Source organism: Anomaloglossus baeobatrachus, chromosome 9 (assembly GCF_048569485.1).
Source record: "Anomaloglossus baeobatrachus isolate aAnoBae1 chromosome 9, aAnoBae1.hap1, whole genome shotgun sequence".
Lineage (NCBI taxonomy): Eukaryota > Metazoa > Chordata > Amphibia > Anura > Aromobatidae > Anomaloglossus > Anomaloglossus baeobatrachus.
Window position 1 is genome coordinate 91944421 of NC_134361.1, and position 23576 is coordinate 91967996.

A 23576-nucleotide genomic window follows, 5' to 3' on the forward strand; every position below is an offset into this window, starting at 1 on the left:
CTGTCTTTGAGTTAAAGAGAGACTAAAATGCTTTGACAATAGTAATGCCTTCCTTCTACCCCAAGGTAAAGATGCTGCAAATGAGAAACATTTCATTGTGTTTTCCCTTTGTACCTAAAGCCGACAGTTTTAAGTGTTTCTGATGGAGCAAAAGTACAGACAAATATGGAAAACAAAACCTGCAAATTCTGCCACTGAGTGAGGCTTAATGCATAGAAAAGGGAGTGATATTAGTGATATTTTTAACTTCCTTAAAGGGAATCTGTCACCAGTTTTTTGCTCCCCCATCTGAGAGCAGCATAATGTAGAGACAGAGACCCTGATTCCACCGATGTGTCACTTAACACTAGAAGTCCCAGAAATTTCGAGCTCCATAGGGTTCCAATGGTAGAAATGTTAAATGACCCCTCTCTGGGACTTCTAGTGTTAATGAACTGTTTTGAACTAACCATCTACTCTTTAAAAACAGCTCTAATCCATCTTGCTTAAATAAGACAGGCCACCAGCTTGTTGTAGTGTCATGTTACACCTCTAATTATGCTATAGGGAGGGAAGGCAATGAGGAGTTGAGAGAGAAAACAGGCAAAGGGAAACACAGAAAAATTGTGCTGAGCTTTCAGACAAGTCTTTTACCTCACTCCAAAGATGATTCATATTTACACTACTCAATATTACTGCATATTGTCTTCCACAATGCTCTTGTTTCTGTCTGTGTTCTAGCTTAAAGGGAATCTGTCACCAGATTTTTGCGACCTCATCTAAGAGCAGCATAATGTAGAGACAGAGACCAAGATTCCACCGATGTGTCACTTACTGAACTGTTCTGAACTTACCATCTACTCTTTAAAAACAGCTCTAATCCATCTTCCTCAAAACAAGACAGGCCACCGGCTTGTTGTGGTGTCATGTTAACCCTCTAATTATACTCTATAGAGAGGGAAGGCAGTAAGGAGCAGAGAGAGAAAAGAGGCAGAGGGAAACACAGAAAAATTATGCTGAGCTTTCAGACAAGACTTTTACTTCACTCCAAAGATGATTCCCATTTATACTGCTCAATATTACTGCACATTGTCTTCCATGATGCTCTTGTTTCTGTCTGTGTGCTAGCTTAAAGGGAATCTGTCACCAGGTTTTTGCGACCTCATCTAAGAGCAGCATAATGTAGAGACAGAGATACTGACTCCAGTGATGTGTGACTTACTGAGCTGTTCTGAACTTACCATCTACTCTTTAAAAACAGCTCTAATCCATCTTGCTCAAGACAAGACAGGCCACCCGCTCGTTGTGGTGTCATGATACACTTCTAATTATACTCTATAGAGAGGGAAGGCAGTGAGGAGCAGAGAGAGAAAACAGGCAGAGGGAAACACAGAAAAATTGTGCTGAGCTTTCAGACAAGACTTTTACCTCACTCCAAAGATGATTCACATTTACACTGCTCAATATGACTGCACATTGTGTTCCACGATGCTCTTGTTTCTGTCTGTGTGCAAGCTTAAAGAGAATCTGTCACCTGGTTTTTGCAACCTCAACTAAGAGCAGCATAATGTAGAGACAGAGAACCTGATTCCAGAGATGTGTCACTTACGGAGCCGTTTGCTGTCATTTTGATAAAATCAATGTTTTCTCTGCTGCAGATCTAGCAGTTTTACAAAGCTCATGAATATGCTGGACTACCTGCAGCACGCCAAGTAGTCCTGTAATTAAAATCCGCTGCTGTTTAAACAGGGATTTTATCAAAACTACATTAATTAGCCTAGTAAGTGGCACATCACTGGAATCAGGATCTCTGCCCCTATGTTATGCTGCTCTCGAATTAGGTGGCCAAAACCTGGTGACTGATTCCCTTTAACGTCAAGTTAAGATCAAGTAAAAATCATGATAGAAGGTCTATAAAATGATGTGGGTCGATGTTGGATAGAAAAAACTCTACACGTCCCCGTGTAACATTTTCATCCATATGGACACACATCTTCCTAGTCCTTCCTACATGTTGCTGGGTACAATACACAGTGATTGGATCACAGCACCCTGTCTGTAATGCCGGGTTACAGTGATCCTTGATGGGGATCCCCTGCTGCTTTCACATACTTGGGTTTCTTTCTAAGAAAAAGGTAAGAAAAAGGCTAGTGTGGGACATGATTAGAATCAATGAGACTCATAAATCTTCAATGACACAAAATTCTCTCCTTGCTGTAATCAGGTCATTAACGCCTACACCGTACAAGTCAGCGTAACAATTCCACCGGGGTCTGTACACCTCCAGGAAATACAGACGTATCAAGCGTGAAACAAAGTGTATGGTAAGTGCATGTATGTTATTAAACCCCAGACGGTGGCAGCCAGGAGACTGCACATAATGTTAATTAATGGTAATGAGTAACACTACTTAAAAATTTACCAATCCATGACCTCCGCTTCTTTCATAAAGGGTGCTTGTAATTATTGCATCGATTCCCTATGCTGAGGTCTTCATCAAACAGATTTTACAAGCGCTGAACTTAACTCTCGAGAGATCGTGGGTGCAGTGGATTTAGAGCACCCAGAACTTGATCAAGTGTAAATGGACTATTTATCAAAATCCACATGCAAAAAATAAATGCCCCAGATTTATCCTGCAAAAATATTCAGCCGAAGTGACTTTTTTAATTGATCTTCTTTCTGTGTTACCCAATTAACTGAAATCAGAAGTCGGAGTTGAGCTCTGAGTCACTGCTGCAGTATTTAGAAGACATGGCTAGCCCTCTACTATCTTCAAAGCATAGTTATCTTCAAAGGATTTTATTTCCCACTTTTAGTTATAGCGCTCTGAAAAAGAAAATGCTGAAATAATTTGATTTTCGTCTGTAAACTTGTACACCAGGCTCGGCGTGCTGTGCAATGCGCTGCCAGCCCATGCACTAGAGTTAATTTGTTGTCTCACTCCCACACAACAGTGCACCTGATCTATTTGTATGCAGCTGAGATACTGTTTGATGTAGTTATCGCAATGGTTTGCCCCCTTAGGATATGTCGTGCTAATCACTCTCAAAAATAGCTTCTCCTCACCCCGGCTATACGAAGGTTCAGCACTTCCACCCACAGCTGGTGGAATCCCAACCTAAATCCTTAATTCTTACGGAAATTGATACTATCCGACCCACCCCATCACATCTTGTAAGTAAACCCCAAAACCAGACTGTCTTACAGTAAACAAATAAAATAGTAAACATTCTACTTTCCCTCATTGAAAGAAGTTGCTTATTACTAATAAATTATGCAAAGTTTCTGGGGAACAAGAGCAGAGCTCATGAGTTTTTGATGTTTCGGAAACCTCTAGTGCACCAGCTGCAAACTCGCAGATGTTCACACATCTATTATACTTTAAGTCTTTTTTTTTCATTTTTTTAGAATCCAGGAATGTTCTAGACCAGTGATCCCCAACCTACGTGCCACACAGGAATCCAAAAAAAGTTTTCTCTTGAAGAGTCAACCTACTCATATTCCTCCATGAAATATACTGGATATAGGAACTTTCTGCAAATCTTGCCCTGTGCTATAGTTTGGACTGAGTTAGTTATTCATCTGTCAAGCATTGAAAGGGAACCTGTCAGGTGCAATAGGCACCCAGAAACACGAGCAGTTCTGGGTGCATATTTTTAATCCCTGCCTAACTGTCCCAGGCAATACTAGCACACAAAAAGAGATCTTTAGAAAAAGTATATCTAAAGATCCTTTATGATATGCTAATGAGCCAAGGGACTAGTCACCAGGGCGTTAGTTCCTGCGCTCATTTCAACCTCCTAGCATGTTAGAACGCCCTCAGGGGTGTGCTCTCATGTATTCAATGCCTGTTAGCGAGCGTCGTTAACAGTGACATATGTACCTGTGTCCATTCTTACCACTTCAGATGTCGGGCTTAGGGTCAGTGCGTGGGATCAGAATGCCAGGCACTTCCAGTCACGCGCACTATGAAGCCAGGTGTACGCGTACACCCGGCTTCAGAGAGGTTTAGTGCGTATGATCAGAAGTGCAAGGCATTCTGATCATGCACACTGACCCTAAGCCCAGCGTCTGAAGTGGTGAGAATGGACACAGGTACATGAGTCACCGCTGACAATGCTGGGCATTGAATAGCATGTTAGCACGCCACTGTGGTCGGAATATGCGCAGGAACTAACGCTCTTGCAATTAGTCCCTGCGCTCATTAGCATATCATAAAGGATCTTTAGAAAAACTTTTTCAAAAGATTTCTTTATCTATGCTACTAGATACAGAGACTGCTAAGCAGGGATTAGCAATATATACCCAGAACTGCTCATGGTTCCCTTTAAGGACAGGGTAAAAGTATTCTGGTCATAAAAGCTGTGTTCTCATATTGTTTCTTCATAAGCCTCCTGAAGATTGACCAGCAACATAGTCAAGATGGTCAACAGGTCCAAATTGTGCCCTCTCGCCCAGGCTGATAACAGAGGCTCCTTTGGCCCTTTAACATGGGAGAAGCGCAATAAAACTGAGGTTGTCTATATCTAGGGAGCAACCAGCTTCAGAAAAATCTAAAACGCTGTAAAGCATAGTTCCGGATAGCAGCATGCTCTTAATATCTAGATACATTTTACTCTGAGACTTCAGGGTGGTCGGTAACCTAAGCAATAACTGTAGACAATAGAATTAAATACCCGTTTGTGTACGGAGAGGATTTTTAATAAGAGATAATTTGGAAGGTGTTCACAAACCCTTTGGATTTTTAGTCACTTAAGAACTTAAGACAATCCTTTAACCTCAACACAGTATACTTGTTTTTCCTCAGTGCTATCCGCTCCTTCTATACCTGATCATCCGAGCAGAATGATTGTCTTATGGAGGTTCAATTGGCAGGGCAACAATACAAAAATGTATTTAGGGAGTGTTTTATAATTGTCTGCATAACATTGACTGAAGAAGTGCCATAACCAACATTCGAGATCTGGGGAACCTCTGGCCAGAGATCAAGAGATATAAGGGCTCCTGCAAATCATGGCTAGGAAACCTTGTGCTAGACAATATAAATTCAGCTCTGTCTGTCTGTCAAGTTGTGCAACCTGAAGCTGGTGTTTGGTTACTGTACCATTATTTAAGCATTATATGACGGTATATACTTAACCCCTTCCTGACGTGGTGTACAGGTGTGGGTAAATGGATCCCGCATAGGAGCTGAGCCTACTCCATACAGCCGGCAGCTGCCTCTAACCACAAGTACCGATCACAGTTTTTTAACCATTTACGGTAGATACCGCTGTCAACCTCTCACCGCATCAGTTAAGCTTTGCCCAAAGAATCACTTCACTCGGTCGTTTTTATGGCACATTGATTGCCATAAGATAGAAAACTTAAAAACAGTGCAGAATTGCTTTTTTTTTCCTTTCAGCATTTCACCCTACTTTTTTTTTTTTTTTCAGTACATTATATAATATAATAAAGGATGTCCTTCAAAACTACAGCTTGTCACAAAAAGAAGAGAGAGCCCTTATACAGCTATGATAAGTAAAACACAAAAAGTTATGATTCTCAGAAGAATATGAAGAAAAGAACTGAGCGGAAAAATGAAATCCGGCTTTGACAGTATGGGGTTAGGCACTATGTGGCACTGCTACTAAGCTTGTACAGTATATACTGGAGCCAATTGACATTGTTATTTAGACTCCTGGGAGTGCAGTTGTTATTTGGCTGACGTATCGTACTGTTATGTGAACACCCTGAGTTTTATAGGTCAATAATTCTGAGTTAATAATACTATGCTAAATTTCCAAAGACGTTTACCAGTAGACCACAAATTGGCTTGGACCACGGCGGGCAACCTCTAGTTGCTTTATACAAAGTAAAATATTAAAATATTCATAATGTTTTCATGAATTTATTGTATATAATAATGAAATAATAGCCAGAAACAAGCACATTTCATAAAAAAAAACATGAAAGTGAAGCATATAGCCTCATACCTGGTGCACCGGAAGTTTCTGTGACTCAAGATTTATTGGCTTCCATCTTCTCCCCTTCCTGCTGTCTCTCCGAACCTCCAAAGTCTTTGAGCCCAGATCTTCTTCCCCTAAAGTAAACATAGAGGTATTAAAAATAATGTGCCACTCTTGAACTACGTAAATATGCTCTTGTTTTTGCTCAGAATGATTGTGTTCCCAATAGACAATGGAGTGTAAGCATGTAATTACACTGGGGCTTAAATGGCCACCAATGGCAACATAGAAGGCAAACAGTCATTTAATAACTTGCTTATGATTGTTATGTGCGCATAAATTGTCATTGTTCTCGGCAGCACATGTTTACACAGAATGATGTGCTGCTGAGAATGTGCAAGGAAGCTTAGAAACAATTTATCCAATGAACAAGCGTTTTGCTAATTTGTCGAGTATTTGGATGCTTGTTTACCAATAATTAGCACTCTGAATTTACTCTAAAGGGCACTTTACATGCTGCAATATTGCTATCGATATCGCTAGCGAACGTACCCACCCCCGACGGTTGTGCGACATGGGCAAATCGCTTCTCGTGACACACAACATTACTTACACCCGTCACACGGACTTACCTTCCCTGAGACGTCGAAGTGACCAGCGAACCACCTCCTTTATAAGTGGGCGGTTCGTGCAGTGTCACAGCGACATCACACGGTAGCCGTCCAATAGAAGCGGAGGGGCGGAGATGAGCGGGCAGAATATCACGCCAACCTCATTCCCTCCTCATTGTCGGTAAGGAGATGTTCGTCGTTCCTGGGTGTCACACACAGCGATGTGTGGTGCCGCAGGAACGACGAACAACCAGCGGCATGCACCACCAACGGTTTTATGAAAAGGAGCGACGTGTCAACGATCAACGATTTTTGACGTTTTTGTGATCATTGATCATCGCTCCTATCTGTCACATGCTGCGATGTCGCTAACGATGCCAGATCTGCATCACTAACGACGTGACCGCGATGGAGTAGTAGTCTTTAGGCCTGGGCAATATACAGCTGCAGTTCCATCTTTGCTGTAAGCAAACATGACCATTATAGTACAGTCAGAAGATCACCATATTTGTGATGGACAGGTGCCATTAAAACCACTAATTGAAATATAATTTACTTTTTTCCTATTTTAGCCCCCATCTTGCAAATGATTTTTCTCAATCTTGTGCTTGTCCTTACGAGTGCTCTTAGTATCACCTGAGATATTATCATGATGACCCCACCACCATGAACAACCCTGATGTGCTGTACTAACCTGTGCTCATTTGCTTCTTTTTCATCCATCCAAGTTGATCGAGTCCAGATGGGGTGCTCTGAGACAGAGGTAGAGACATACATCTATCCAGAGGGAACTTGAAGGAAGGGGGCACGGTGAGTGGAGTGGGGGGCAGTCTCAGAGGCTGGAGAGAAGAATGACAATGTCATCTATGTCATCTACAATGAAGAACTTGCGGTGAACTATAAAGCATAATATCTCTAACACTCGTCTATAATTGTGGTCAGCTACAAGGCTTAGATTCAGAAAGCAGTACTGTGCATCATTGTTCTCTACATGTTCATCTGGCTAAATACTAATAGATTCCACACCTATGTTTTCCCATCCAAGTATTTGTTCTTGAGAATACTAATGTTAACAACAATTTGTAAAAAGATATTTATACTGGCACAATTCTTCTCAAGGAAATGCATCAAGAAACACTTACTGTGTTGTAATGAATAGAACATTGTGAATCCCCAGTTGTTGTGCTTCGAAAAATGATACTAATTTCCTTGTCTATCATTCTTAGTACACTATGTTTATTTACTTACTCGAGTATAACAAAAGAAAAAATCTCATTTAAAAGTTAAATAAACAATTTCTTCCTGGAATCACCATAACAGGTCAATGATGGTTCTGATTTTAATATTTTTGCAACTGCTATCGATAAAGGTCAAATTATTACAACAGCTGGATCCAGGGAGGTGGAACTATGATATACATATATATATATATATATATATATATATATATATATACTTGAAGAGGATTTCATTCAATATGTAAAAATGACCATGACAGTGATTGGTTCAAGAAGCAGCCATAGTTTGGTAATTAGAATTGATTTGCTATATGTGGTTGTAGCATTTTTGTATTACAGGGAAGTCAGAAATATTGGTTGTCACTAGGGATGACCAGACGCATGGAAGTTCGAGTTCAGCCGGACCTTGATTAAAAGTTCGGCTCAGGACCCAGACTTGACCCGAACTTGACCTCGAACCTAGAGCCCCATATAAGTCAATGAAGACCCAAACTTCTGTGCAGTAAAATGGCTGTAAAATGGTCATTGTAAGGGCTAGTGAAAAGTGAGGGTCCTACCTGCAAGAGTTTACAATCTATAAGAAAATGAACTGCCAGACTGCCCAATCAGTGAGTTCCAGTGGGATTCAGATGAAGTCCAGGCCCTAAACAAAACTTTATCTAAAGTCTGGCAGAACCTGCCGAAACCGAACTTCAACGGGTCTGCTCATCTCTACTAACAAGGACTAGGGGGCTGAAAAACAAAGCAAAGTGGATAAATTGCCCTGCAAACAAATCTGGGTAAGGAATTAAAAAAAAAGAATTACATGAGTTCCCTCTTATTTTTGATAACTAGCGCAGGTAGGACAACCCTCAACCCTCACCCTGCAACCCTCAGCTGTCTGCTTTACCTTGGTTGGTTACCAAAAATAGAGGGGATCCCACGCCAATTTTTTTTTAAATTATTTAAATAAATACTGTTAAAAAATGGCATGGACTCCTCCCTATTTTTGATAATTAGCCAAGGTAAAGCAGACAGTTGGTGGTCAGTATTATCAGGCTGTGAAGGTCCATGATTATTTGGCCCCTCTCAGCCTAAAAATAGTAGCCCACAGCTGCCCCAGCAGTGGTATATCCATTAAATGCACCAATTCTGGTGCTTTACCCGGCTCTTTCTCATTACCCTGGTGCGGTGGCAAACAGTGTAATACTTTTGGGGTTCATGTCAGCTTTGAATTGACAGCTGGTATGAAGCCCAGGGGATAGTAATGGACAGGCTTCTATCAGACATCCCCATTACTAGTATAGAGTTAAAAAACACACGCAGGGAAAAATAGTTTATTTGAATTAAACAATCGGCTACACACTCCGACATCCACTAGTTTATTGAATTAAAAAATCCTCGAAGTTCCTACATAATCCATATGGTGATTAAAGACACCCCCACACTCTCTCTTCACCAATTTATTAGATAAAATTCACAAGCCAAAAAAATTTCAGGCTTCTGCTGAACGGCAGTGACCTATGGAGCCTTATTATGAGAATGTTCTCAGAATAAAGCTCCATAGAAATCGATGTTCGCTGTGGGACATTACTCCATTGGATTACATTGGAACATCCAGGATTTATTTTTAATTAATAAATTGGTGAACAAGGGAGTGTGGGGAATCATCTAATGGATCTGGGGCAGCTGTGGGCTGCTATTTTTAGGCTGAGCAGGGACAAATAACTATGGACCTCCCCAGCCTGATAATACCAGCCCTTAGCTGTCTGGTTTGGTTGATTATTAAAAATAGGCGGACCCCATGCCGTTTTTTGAATTATTTATTTGAATAATTATAAAAAATGGTGTGGGATCCCCTCTATTGTTGATAACCAGACAAGGTACAGCAGACAGCTGAGGGTTGCAGTCCCCAGCTGTCTGCTTTCCCTGTGCTTGTTATGAAAAATAGATGGGAAACCAAGTTATTTTTTTCTTTAGTGTTCACAGCAACGCAGAATAAAGCTTGTTGATTGGCTGCACTGCAGCTTTTCAACAAACTTTATTAACATACGAACAGTATCTGAATTTCGAACTCAGACATGGACCTTTTTAAAAGTCCATGTTCGAGTCTGAAACTCGGATACCTGGTGTTTGGCATGAACCCCGAATCTTACTGTTCGGGTTTGCTCATCCCTTATAGAGGTTCGGTGTTTGGTGTTCATACCAAACACAAACTTTACAAAAAAGAGAATTCAGGTTTGGATTTCGGGTGCTTTATGTATTCAAACCACTCATGCGAGTATCACTGTGTTTGGGTACGCTCGGTGCTCGGCCCAGTGTGAGCCACTTGCAGTATTTGAACGTCTCTCACTGGGGGTAACAACAGCATGATCGGATGTAGTGTGCGCTAAACAAAACAATTGGAAAGGTCCCACCCACCTGCCCCCAAAAGTGATCTGTTTATGGCCGGATCCATATGGACGGAGACCCAATTAGTGACGTCCATTGCAGTCCAGGTCAAGTCTGAGTCCCAAACCGAACTTTTTGTAAAGCTCGGTTGAACCCATCGAATTGAACTTCCATGGGTTCAGTCATCTCTAATCCCTAATTGTCACTTGAATCCACTTCTCAGGAACTAGATACTGAAGCTAATTCAGAAGTAACAAATCAAATGACTGATTTTACCTTTGTCAAAAACTGGCCACTACACCAAAACTGAAAAATGTCAAATATCCTTGTAGTAAAGACCAGCACTATTCTAGCTTCTGATTTACTCATTTTCAGTTATTTTACATTTGGCTATAGCTCCTCTTTAGTAAATGTCTCCCATCAGTCATTTCATCTTCAATCATATCATCGAAAGATATAATAGGTAAGAAAATACGAGAAGACTTCTGGATAACAGCAACTTTAAAGGGAACCTGTCACGTCCTTTTTTGATATTAAACTGCCCCTATTGTCTTGTTAGTGTTGAAGTGTTCATCACTAACATGGTTTTGTCAAATTATGCACACCCCCCACATTGTGATTGATTGCCGTGACTAGCCCATCTTCACAGCAATCTCCTATTACCTTCTATGCTTGCGAACTGCCCCTCAGCTGCATGGATATGCATTTTGTGTGTCCCATTTCTTTCTTCTCCTCTTGGCAGCAGCTTCAGCAGCAGAGCGGCAGGAGCACAGAGCAGTACTTAGCGTGTGCACTCCCAAGGAGACATGATAAATCCCCGGGCATGCACACTGAATCTGGGTGTACGTCCCCTGATTAATTTCATATGTGTGCATACTGCATGCTTTGTCATATCTCCTTGGGAATGCGCACGCTAAGCACTTCTCTGTGTTCCCGCCGCTCTGCTGCTGCAGCTGCTGTCAAGGGAAGAAGAAAGAAGAGGGACATTCAGAGTGCATGCCCAGGAAGCTGAGGGGAACTGCGCAAGCGCAGGAGGTAATAGGGGATTGTCGTGATGTCAGGTCAGTCACGGCAATCAATCACAATTTGGCGGCATACATAATGTGAAGACAGCCTGACTGACTGTGACTGAACTGAAGGCAAGCGTTATCCCTATGACTGAAACAAAAGGTCTTTAATGCATTCACTTGATCTTAAAAAGTGTTTTCTTAAGATAAATACGAGAAACTTTTGTTTGACCAAACCATGTTAATGATACATATTGGATCACTAAGAAGACAATGGGGACAATTTAATATCGAAAAAGGACTTGACAGGTACCCTTTAAATGATAGGTTCACCCACATGACAATTTCTCTTGAGAGCTGATCCATTTTTATGTAGGTATTGGTGGGGCTTTAAAATTCCCAGACATTAATTATAGAGACTTTTTGACAAGTGATAAGAGAGCACTAAGATGCTCGACTGCTTGGTACTTGAAATGAGCAGGTCAGACGCTCAAGGTTGACTCGATTACCGAGTATAATGGAAGTCAACGGGAAACTCAAGAGAAAACTGTTCTGGAAAAATGCTCGAGTTTCACATTGACTTACACTATACTCGGTAATCGAGTCGAGCCCATCCGAGCCTCCAACCTGCTCATTTCAAGTACTGAGCACTGGATAATCTTAGTGCTTCCTCATCACTAATTTTGACCACTCAGAATAACAAGACAGAGATTCTTACCATATATTATCTATATCCTACATTAAATAATTATAATAATATAAAACATGAGTCTTTGAAAAGGTAGAATCTCTTACCGGCAGAATACTTTCATCTTTGAGTAATAGATCAGAGGCCATGATTCTGCTGGACCCATTACACTTCTGGTCTGTATCTGAGTCGCTTGCAAGACAGGCGTCATTATCTAATACATAATTGACATCAAAGTTATGTTTAGTCGGTATACATTCTTCCTCCTCCTCTTCGTCTTTCTCATATACAGGATAGACTTCTTCCTCCTCATATGTCAGTTGCTCCTCCTCATCTACCGGTTGTACTTCCTCTTTCTGATATACCGATTGCATTTCCTCAGCCTCATATGCCGGTTGCACTTCCTTCTCATATTCCGATTTCACCTTATTTTCCTTATATGCTGGTTGCACTGTCTCCTGCTTTTCCTCATATGATGGATGCACCTTCTCTTCATTATATTCCTGTTGGACCTCCTCTTCCTCATATGCCGGTTGCAAGTTATTATTGCTCTGTATCTGATCACTCAACTTTGAGTCTCCAAATTCATTCACAATCAATTCCTCCTCTCTGGAGATATTAAGAATTCCATTGTGCCATCGTTCCTAGACAAGACAAATTTATAAATCATGGGATCAAAGCAACATAATTAAATAAGAGTAAAAGTGTCTAATTCCTAAAAATATTACCATGGTATAATTAAATAGAACATTCAATGAAGACAACCGGCACTTCTGGACTGTTCCTGAGACAATGAGGTCAAAACGGGGAATTCACTGTGAAGAGCGGTTGACCTCAGCGTTGCTCAACCCAAAGCACATAAGCATGAAATCCAATAAGAAGCAATGAAAAGGTGGCATTCACCTATGCTGATCAAGCTTTTATTTCTTCACAGAGAACACACCAGAGGGTAGGTTTGGGACAAGTATGGATGATGGCCTTTTCGCGCGAAGGTGCACTTCTACTGGCAGGACCTGTAGAAGCCCAGCTTCGCGCAAAATAGCCATCATTCATACATGTCCCACACCTACCCTCCCATATGGTCTATATGAAAAGGTAATAGTGTGATCATCATCGATGAATGCCACCTTTTCATTGCTTCTTATTTAGAGGCAAAACAAGTTCTAAAACAGAGGTCTCAAACAAGCGGCCCGCGGGCCGCATGTGGCCCCCGAAGCTGCTTGTTGCGGCCGGCAGAACCCGTAACGATCGCAGCTCTTTGCCCGGGGCTGGCGCCGGCAGAACTTCACTACAATTGCATCATTTGCGGTGCCGCACAGAGGAGATGTCTGCACTATACCTATGGCTCCTGCCTGCCAATCAGATGCAAGGAAGTGACGTCGCTGTAAGATGTCACCTCTTTGCACCTGATTGGCAGGCAGCAGCATCTCCTCAGAGCGGCACCGCAAATGATTAAATTGTAGTGAAGTCCTGCCGACACCGGCCCCGGGCATATAACTGTGATTGTCACTGGCCACAACAAGCATGTAAGGTACGTGCTAACTATCAGGACCCACCGCGTCCTGGACGCGGTGGGTCCTGACCTGCGTGGCCGCATGTCTCCTCCGCAGTAGACCACAGCGGCCCGTGCCCGCGATCAGGGTTCAGAGCGCTGTGGTCTCTTCGCTATGTTCTCCCTAGAGAGGATGCATGCGGCTCTGCAGCATAAATTTTCATGCTGCGGCCTCTGCAAGCCGCACCGCTGGTAAGTTTTCACTGTGGGCCGCACATGTTCAGTGGGCATGGGATTTCTAGAAATCCCATCCACTATGCTTGTACTGCATAACAGCATTTTGGACGCAGCTGAAACATGGTGCATTTAAAATGCTGCAAACACTTATTGTGGGCACGCAGGGAATGGAGCAAAGGTGAGGAGAAATTTTTTTTGCGTATTACTAAAGATTGGGCATAATATTATAAGGATGGGCACAATGCTACAGAGCATAATACTACAGAGCACAATACTACAGATCAGGGTACTACAGAGCAGAGTACTACAGAGCACGGTACTACAGAGCACGGTACTACAGAGCACAATGCTACAGAGCACAATTCTACAGAACACAGTACTACAGAGCAGAGTACTACAGAGCACGGTACTACAGAGCACGGTACTACGGAGCTCGGTACTACAGAGCACAATGCTACAGAGCACAATTCTACAGATCAGAGTACTACAGAGCAGAGTACTACAGAGCACGGTACTACAGAGCAATACTACTGGGCACAACACTACAAGGATTGGCACAATACTACTGGGCACAACACTACAAGGATTGGCACAATACTACAGAGCACCATACTACAAGGATGGGCATAATACTACAAGGATGAGCACAATACTACAAGGATGAGCACAATACTACAAGGATGGGCACAATACTACAAGGATGGGCACAATACTACAGAGCACAATACTAAAAGGGTGGGCACAATAGTACTGGGCACAGTACTACAGAGCACAATACTACAAGGAGGAGCACAATACTACAGAGCACAGTACTACAAGGGTGGGCACAATAGTACTGGGCACAGTACTACAGAGCACAATACTATAAAAAGGAGCACAATACTGCAAGGATGGGCACAATACTACAAGGATGGGCACACTAATACAAGGATGGGCACAATACTACAGAGCACAATACTAGAAGGATAGGCACAGTACTACAAGGGTGGGCACAATACTACTGGGCACAGTACTACAGAGCACAATACTACAAAGATGGGTACAATACTGCAAGGATGAGCACAATACTACAAGGATGAGCACAGTACTACATGGGACAATACTACAAGGATGGGCACAATACTACAAGGATGAGCACCTTACTGCCCGGCATACGGATGGGGGACATTACTGCAGCATGGGGACATTACTACAAGATGTTAGCTAAGATTACTATATGATGCTGCTAATTGTAAAACAATATTACAAGAAGGTGATAAAATGTAAAAAAAAAAAAAATTCAAAATAAAGCATGAATTTTTTTTATCAGTAAAAATGTTTGGTGAAAAATGCTTCTTACTCAATGATTAGTAATTTATGGTGTAGGAAAGCTGAGAAAGACAGGGTTAAATCCCAGCTTTGCAAGGGTTGATTAGATGCACCTACCTAGCTTTTTACTAGAACCAGGAAATGGGTTCACGGGTTCATGGGTGTGCTGGGGGAATAGAGCACTGTGTGTATTCTACTGGTAGCTGTAGATACCTTTTTGTTGCTGATGGAACTGGGCTAGAAGAGCCTGGATTGATGCACGCGTTGTGGTCTGAGTGTGGAAGGAAGAAAGGACTTCTAGTATTGGCAGCCTCAGACAGCAGCTGAAAGGGAAAAGACTGTGATCTGAAGTGATGAGCCTACCCTGATATTACTTGTCTGCTGGTACAAGAACTCTTTATTTTCCTTTTGTACCTTTTGTGTCCAGAAGAGGCAGTTTTGTTTTAATTCTCTTGAAGTTTTATGAAAGCAATAAAACTGCACATTTATAGGAAATTGCATTGTCTGTGTGAACACTACCTAATGCCTACCTGAGAGTATAAATCCCTATAGTGGTCACTGGACAGGCCACTCACCTCTTACCTGACAGCATTCCAGGCTCTTCTTTTGATTAGTCGTCATGGAACAATATTACATACCGTATGTGTTACACCGAAACAATGACGTTGCACAAGGCTGACTGATCAAAAAAGAGATGAGTATAGTGTAATTACAGTCATGGCCGATGGACTGGGTCCTATGAATCAATTCTCACAAAAGCTAGTTCTTTTATGGGAAGTTGATCATAATGTGCTCTCCAGAACAAGCGACACTCTTTGCACCTATTCTTTACTCTGCCCAAGAAATTATGATCTTGAATTTAGAATCCGATATCTATTACTTGCTAATATGGAAGTGATTTTCTAAATTAGACAAACCCTTTAACTAGCATGGTAACTCATTCATCATAAAGATTAGTGGGGCCCCAGTAGTTGGACCACCACAGATTTGGAAGTGATGCAAAAACTTTGCTATGAGGTCAAATAGTTTGAAAAGCTAATGAGTTCAAAGAAACTTTTCTTCGAACTAAACAGAAATTCGTTGGGTGGGTTGTTCATGTCTGATTTAGATATATACCCTGACAAGCAAAAGGGTAACAATGATTTGAACTTTTGACTTTCAGACTCCATATCTTACCATGTACTACAGCTTTGAAAGTGAGACTACCTTCATTTTATAGACAATCATCTTGGCTATCTCATACTTAAATTTGACTAGCAACTATTTAGCATAAGATTAGTTATGTAGATTCTTGTCATGCCACTGAATTGTTACTGTTTTACTCCTGGTGGTGGAAAAATCTTTTTCTTCCTATTTATTACAAATTACAACCAGTTCTCACATTCTCTAATAGCTCAGTATGTTATTAGGTTGACTCACAAGGGAAAGGTCACTGGTTCAAATCTAGGAGCAGCCATGAAAAAGATTTCACAAGAAAAGAGAAACAGCATCATCCAGCTCATCTATAGTGATCTCTTGGCCAAGAAAACTGTCAAGTTTTGGGAGTGCCATGACAGTTGGAAGAATGTGAAATGAAGTCCATCCATCCATTCAAAAGCCAAGAGGTGGACGCCAGGCAAAATATTGGAGTCAACAAGTCACTCATCACAAGGTCTATCAGTTCACGTGTGACAAACACGTCAGTGGATGTGGCTCATTTACTTCGTAATAGTGAGATAGAAGTCCTTGCAAGTACCGTGCAATGCACATTACACAAGTCTGAAATGGTGGCCTGAAAAAAAGTTGAAAAAGCCTCGACTTCAATATCATCATAAGAAGCGGCATCTCGAGTTTTCAAAAGGAACGAAAAAAGGACAATAGAAGTTTGGAAACAGGTGATTTGGAGCAATGAGACAAAAGTCAATAGACTAGGCTCTAAGTCTAATGGGTGCAAATAGACCTAGAAGAAACAAAGGAAAAGGGTTGCTAAAGGATCGAGAAATTGAAGGAACTGTCAAGTTCAGAGGAGGAAGCCTGATGATATGGGTCTGTTTTACAGCCAAAGGCGTTGGATAGTTGACCAGTATCGATGGTTGCCTAAATGCTGAGCAACATGTGAGTATCCTACAAAATTAATTACTTTGTTCAGTCGATTGCTATGGGATTGAAGGACGACCTAGTGTTCCAGTAAGACAACGACTTGAAGCATGCAATGAGATTGGAGAAAAAATTGTGCCGCCCTCGTGCCAGCAGCCAACGCTGCTTGGGCCCGGACCTTCAGGGGTGGTGGCTCGAGGGTCTCGCGGACACGCCGAATAAATAGGGGACGTAAATGTACGGGCTAGGCCGTAGTAAGTTCGTGACGCAACCCACGGTGCGTGGTGAGGTGGGATACCACCGCTGCAATTATGTGGCACCCGGGGGAGATGTTGTGCAGCAAGTTGTTAACCCCTCCGTGGGCAAGGGTGGTGGCCCCGGGACCCGGTTGGCGTGTGCAGGGGAGGTTGATGACCGCAGAGGGTGCTGGTGTACTCACTCTTAGTAAAACACACAAGTCACTGGTAAACCAAGGTGGCGGTGGCTGGTGCCGCGGCCGGTTGCGTTCTGGTCCCCCACCCGGCTGGTGGTCTCTATCTTTTTTTTGCACTGTTGTGTAAGATGGACTTTCCCATTATAAAATTCAGGAGTCTGCTCCCGGCTGGATGTGGCCTTAGGAGCCGTGCCCGCAGACGCTGGCCCGTGGGATATATGGGCCTTGGCGGTGACCTCTTATCCCTAATCGGTGGGCTGTTGTCTTCTATGAGGGACTTTGCGTGGGACAGGACCTCTAGTTCCACTTGTTCCTGGCTTCCGGGTCCGAGTACACCCCTTTGTGCTACGGTTTCCCGGTCGGTTCCCCATCTCGGTACCGGCGGGCTACAACCTTGGCCAAGTCCGCCTTGGTTCCACCGAACCGTCTTCCCGTCTCCTGCTGACGGAGACCACCATCTGCCTCCTAGCCAAGGCACCAGGGCTCCTACCCTGGTACCGTTCAACTTGCACTTCACTGCTGAAGCTACCCCTAGCTCCAGCCCACACTCCTCTCCAAACTGAACTCTAGACAGATCTGTTTACTTTCCCGCTCTGGGCTGTCTGGACCCCTGGGTGGGCGTGTCCCAACCGCCTGGTCACGCCCACTGGTGTGTCTATCTTTCCCTAAGGGGGGTGACTAGGGTTTACTGGTTGGCTGTATGTTTCCTGGTGAGGGAAGGTGAGGGAAGGGCCTATTTGTGACTACCTGGTTTTGCCAAGGCATCACAAATTTATTCAATGATAAAGAAGTAGAGGTGCTGGATTTGCTTCCACAGTCCCCAGACCTCAACCTAATTGAACACTTGTGTGTAGAGTTGAGGAAAAAGCTTTATACATAATCAAGTAAGTTGACCAGTATGCACCAACATTGGGAACGTGTAGAAGATACCTGGGATCTGATATTCGGTCAAGACATGCTTGAATCTTGTTAAGAGCATATCCAGAAGGATTCAGGCAGTGTTGAAAGCCAAAAGGCGGATTTACATAATACTAACAAAATAAATAAAATGAAAATTTAGATTTTTAGCATCAAAACAGTAACAATGCAGTGACATGACAATAATCTGCATAACTAATCATATGCTAAATAGTTGCAAGTCAAGTTTATGTATGAGATAGTCAAGATGACTGTCTATAGATGAAGGTAGTCACGCTGAAAACTGTAGTGGATGGTGAGATATGGAGCCTGAAAGTCAAAAGATCAAAACATTGTTACCCTTTTGCTCATCAATGTATAGCTGTTACTGAAGGCACTCTAATCTGTATCTGAAAACAGCCTCCTGTATATGTTCTTATGTAACAAACACCTTCTATACTTGGCGTCCTGTGTGCTGTAGTCTTAAAAATAGTTCTGCAAGTACATCCATTTCCGGGTCAGCACCTCCATCTATCCAACCTAACAAGACCAGGGTACAATTGAAGTAAGTGCTTAGGGGCCATGGGACCTTCTCTGTGAATATATATAACTGCAGTTAAATCCTGCCCTCAGGTTAAAAAGACACTGATGGGTTATCCAAGCACTCATTCCAGCTAGCAGGCCAATTCTAGTTTCCAATTTGGGTAAATAATATTTTCATGGACATGTTATAAAAATGTCTTAGTTTTTTTGTTTTTTTTTTAAATAGTCTTCAATATTCCTATTGCAGTGTAAACTAATGGTATATGCTATGGGAGTAACACCAATGGCACATTTAAACGTGTAAAGGGGGTGTTACACGCAGCGAAATCGCTAGCGATATCGCTGGTGAAAGTGTCGCGGGTGGAGGAGGGGACGCTGCGCTCACCCACTGCTCGGGTCCGGCTGCTGCTGCTGCTCGGTGGTGGCTCGAGCGGTGGGCCGGATCCCGGGGTCTCGAGCGGCGTTCCTCGCCCGTGAGTGAAAGGGGGGATTGGTGTGTGGTTTGGGGGATATTGTCCGTGACGCCACCCACGGTTGTGGTGATGCTGTGACACCACCGCTGCTCTGGACGGGGATCCCGGGAGCGATGACAGGGAGCAGCTTGGAGGTTGGTTCTCCCCTCCGTGGGTAGGGGATTGGTTGTCCCGGGGCCCCGATGAGGGTTTGGGGATGACAGGCGGGTTACGGGGCCTGGTGAGGTGCAGGGTCGCGGGAGCAGCGCTGTGCCGCACGGCACGGTGGTACTCACTCAGCCAGTAATCCACACAGAGTCTCTGGTCAAACAAACGGCTGGATGGACGGGTCCCACAGGCGGCTGCAGTTGTTCTCCTCCCGGCAGGTTGATGGTGACTGCCTTTCCCTGCACCTGTGTTGTGTTTACGGTTCCAATGGATTCCCACCGGTAACCCGCTCCCCAGCTTAGATGACTGCTGAGGGAGCCCCTTTTGCCTGCAGGCTCTGGCCCTGGGAACTGTAGCCTTGGCGGTGACTGTGTTTCCCTCTACGGTGTGAGCTGTTGCCTTCAATCGGGTCTTGGCTGCTGGAAAACCCCGGAGGTTCCCTTCGCTAACGGATTTGACCAGTTTTACGGCGACTCCTAGCCTGGTCGGGGTCCGTAGGCCCCGCCGGATGGTGCTGGCTTCTCTTTACTCCCCGATCCGGTACCGCCGGGCCACCGCCCGTCCACGGTCCATATGGTTTGCTCCAATTAGCCTCTCCTGCAGACGGTCACCACCGTCCGCCAACCTTGCCGAGTGCCCGGGCCACACACCCGGACACGGTCAGTCTGCTCTCCTACCACTTCTCTCCACAACTCGACTCCAACTCAAAACTAACTGATCTCTTTTCCCGCCTCCAGGACTGTGAACTCCTCGGTGGGCGGGACCAACCGCCTGGCCCACCCCCTGGTGTGGACATCAGCCCCTGGAGGAAGGCAACAAGGATTTTGTGTTTGGCTTCGGTGTGCCTAGCCGGGGTGTAGGGTGTGTTGGTGTAGTACCTGTGACTACCTGGCTTGTCCAGGGCGCCACAAAAGCACCCGCCCTGTTTGTGCGTCCCGGGCAAATCGCTGCCCATGGCGCACAATATCATTAGGGGCCGTCACACGGACTTACCTGCCTAGGGACGTCGCTGTTGCCGGCAAACCGCCTCCTTTCTAAGGGGGCGGTTCGTTTGGCGTCACAGCGACGTTACTAAGCGGCCTCCCAATAGAAGCGGAGGGGCGGAGATGAGCGGGATGTAACATCCCGCCCACCTCCTTCCTTCCGCATTGCCGGCGGCTGCAGGTAAGCTGCAGTTCATCGTTCCCGAGGTGTCACATGTAGCAATGTGTGTTGCCTCGGTAACGACGAACAACCTGCATCCTCAACAATCAACAATTTTTTAAAAAGGAATGACGTGTCAACGATGGACGATTTGGTAAGTATTTTCCATCGTTAACAATCGTTCATGCGTATCAGGTGCATCACGGAATCCGTGACCCCGGCGATATATCGTTAGATACGTCGCTTCTTGTGACGGGGCCTTAAGAATCACAATTTATGTTACAGGGATCACACAGGTTTGGGATTTTTTTTTTAATTTTTGCTAGAACTGCTTCAATGATTTCAGAAATAGAGAACGCTTACAAATCCCACACAATACAATGAAAATATGTGCCTAAATCATGGCTAGAAACAAAGTCTCTAACACCAGTGTGAACAGAACCTAACACTTTCACTTATGGTGCAACCTGCTTTTTTTATACTATTCTCTTGATGACCTATCTTAAAGGAAACCCATCACCAGATGTTTATAATACTTACCTAACGGTCGGTGCGGAGCAGACTGGTCGGATGGACGTCTCTGTTCTCCGGTTCCCGCGCCTCCTCTTTCGGCCATCTTTGTCCTCCTTCTGAAGCTAGTGTGGATGACGTGTTCTATGTCAAAGTTATGCTCCCGAACTCCGAATCCGAACTCTTTTTTGTAAAGTCTGTCTTTGGTACGTACACCAAACCTTGGGTTCACTCATCTCTAATTAGTAATATCAGATCAGTGTGGTCCAGCACCCAGCACCCCATTAGATCAGCTGTTAACACCTGTGGTGGCGGCCGGATGTAAACAATGTATGGAGTGGAACACCATAGCACAGTAAACTGTTGAGTAAAGTTGTTTTCATTCAGCTGCGACCAGAGGAGATGATATTAGCTTATTGGTGTGGCTGCAGGGTATGAGATCCCCACTGATCTACTATTAGGGCGGCTTTGCACGTTGCAACATCGCACATGCGATGTCGGTGGGGTCAAATCGAAAGTGACGCACTTCCGGCGTCACTTTCGAGATCGTAGTGTGTAAATGCTAGATGATAAGATTAACGAGCGCAAAAGCGTCGTTATCGTATCATCGTTGCAGGCTCCGACTTTTTCATAATTATGCTGCAGCGACAGGTACGATGTTGTTCCTCGCTTTTGCGGCTGCACACATCGCTGTGTATAACGCCGCAGGAGCGAGGAACATCTCCTTACCTGCCGCCGGCGGCTATGCGGAAGGAAGGAGGTGGGCGGGATGTTTACATCCTGCTCATCTCCGCCCCTCCGCCGCTATTGGCCGCCTGCCGTGTGATGTCGCTATGACGCCGCACGACCCGCCCTCTTAGGATGGAGGCGGGTCGCCGGCCAGAGTGACGGTTACAAGGCAGGTGAGTGCATGTGAAGCTGGCGTACCGATAATTTTCGCTACGCCAGCTATCACAAGATATCGCTGCTGTGACGGGGGCGGGGACTATTGCATGCAACATCGCAGCATCGGCTTGCCATGTCACAACGTGCAAAGCCCACCTTAATATCCTATCAAGGATGGGTTGTCAATATAAAAGTAACAGAAAATCCCTTTGAATAGAAACTCCATCTTCCATGATGGGGCATAGAGTTCCCTCAAAACAGGGCATTAATAGGCGTAGATAACCTATGATTGGATCCTCAATTGATTGTGAGTGCAAAGATTCTATGGCACATTTTTTGAGTGTTTAATTTGTCACGCCCCGGGACAGTCGGGCTGCTCGGATCCGGCCGTTCCGTGGCTCGAGGGGTACCGGATCCGGGGGCACCGTCCACCAGTTTTAAATGAAAAATAAAAATATAATAAGTCTGACTACGCCACTCGCGGTTTGCGGCCAGGGATGATAGGGCCGCTGCTGCGGGTTCCCACTGAAGATGATGGATGGGGCAGCATGGATGGTGGAGACCTCCGCGAGCAGGGCTTTTCCCCAGGGGTAGGTGAAGGGTTAATATGGAGACACAGCACAAAGAAGCAGTCCAGACAGAGAGTGCAGTTTGATGGTTTTTACTCACTGAATTTACACCCTGGAGACGTACTGGATTCCAGGTGCGTCCGAGTCCTGATGGCTGTGCCTGCCAACCTGGTGCCACTCTCCATCTGTGCACTCTGGTGTGTGTGGGTCTTCCCTGTTGTGGAGCACTTGGAGGTCCTCCTGGTGTCTGGGTCCTGCCGCAGGCAGCTTTGACTATTTAAGGGTATGTATCCCGGTCCCCTCTTTGCTGCTGTTGCCTCGGACGTTAGTGGTGGCAGATGAGTCCTGGAAACCCACCTGCCTGGCAAAATTAACAGATGGCTTGAAGTTCTGGTCTGTTCTGGGATCTGTAACCCGTGCGTGCAAAGTACTATGAGCCCTGGATGTCCACCCCACAGGATCCCTCTGTCCTTGGAGCTTGCGCTCTCGCTCTCCAGCTACTTTCCTCCACTGAGTGGCTGATCTTTTTACTCAGGTCTTTGGAGAGTATTTCCTCTTTCTATGTGTCTCAAGAGTCTGTGGTCTGTCTTGACACCTTTTCTTACTCCTCCGTTTTATAACAGTGCCCAGCCCTGTCATGTGGCTAGGTGAGGCTCCCAGCCGGGTACAGCGAGTGTAAATGTCCTGGTGTGCTGATGTTTGGCACAAGTCATGTAGGACCTGGGCTGTTACCTTAATTCTTACCTTGTTTTTGTGACACCTGGTTACCGCAGGGGTATCACAAATTTAAAAAGAGTTGGATGATTTCCTCAGTACACAGAAGAACGCACATGCCAGCATGGGGTGGGGGAATGCACATGCCAGCATGGGGTGGGGGAGCGCACATGCCAGCATGGGGTGGGGGAGCGCACATGCCAGCGTGGGGGTGGGGGAACGCACATGCCAGCATGGGGTGGGGGAGGGGGAACACACATGCCAGCATGGGGTGGGGGAGGGGGAACACATGCCAGCATGGGGTG

At 44.5% G+C, this 23576-nt stretch overlaps 1 protein-coding gene and 1 long non-coding RNA gene across 2 annotated transcripts in view; one reads left to right on the forward strand and one right to left on the reverse strand.

Annotated features, from left to right (window-relative positions):
• ARHGEF9 (Cdc42 guanine nucleotide exchange factor 9) overlaps positions 1-23576 on the reverse strand; it is a 602462-nt gene that overhangs the window by 464572 nt on the left and 114314 nt on the right. The window contains exons 3-5 of the mRNA XM_075323881.1: positions 11952-12488; positions 7236-7380; positions 5958-6064 (exon numbers count right to left, since the gene is read on the reverse strand). Coding sequence (XP_075179996.1) covers positions 5958-6064; positions 7236-7380; positions 11952-12488 — 789 coding nt within the window. The remainder of the gene's footprint in view (positions 1-5957; positions 6065-7235; positions 7381-11951; positions 12489-23576) is intronic.
• Positions 1-23576, forward strand: part of LOC142251255 (uncharacterized) — a 46378-nt gene that overhangs the window by 4573 nt on the left and 18229 nt on the right. Inside the window, exon 2 of the long non-coding RNA XR_012725299.1 lies at positions 2204-2303. This is a non-coding gene — a long non-coding RNA (uncharacterized LOC142251255). The remainder of the gene's footprint in view (positions 1-2203; positions 2304-23576) is intronic.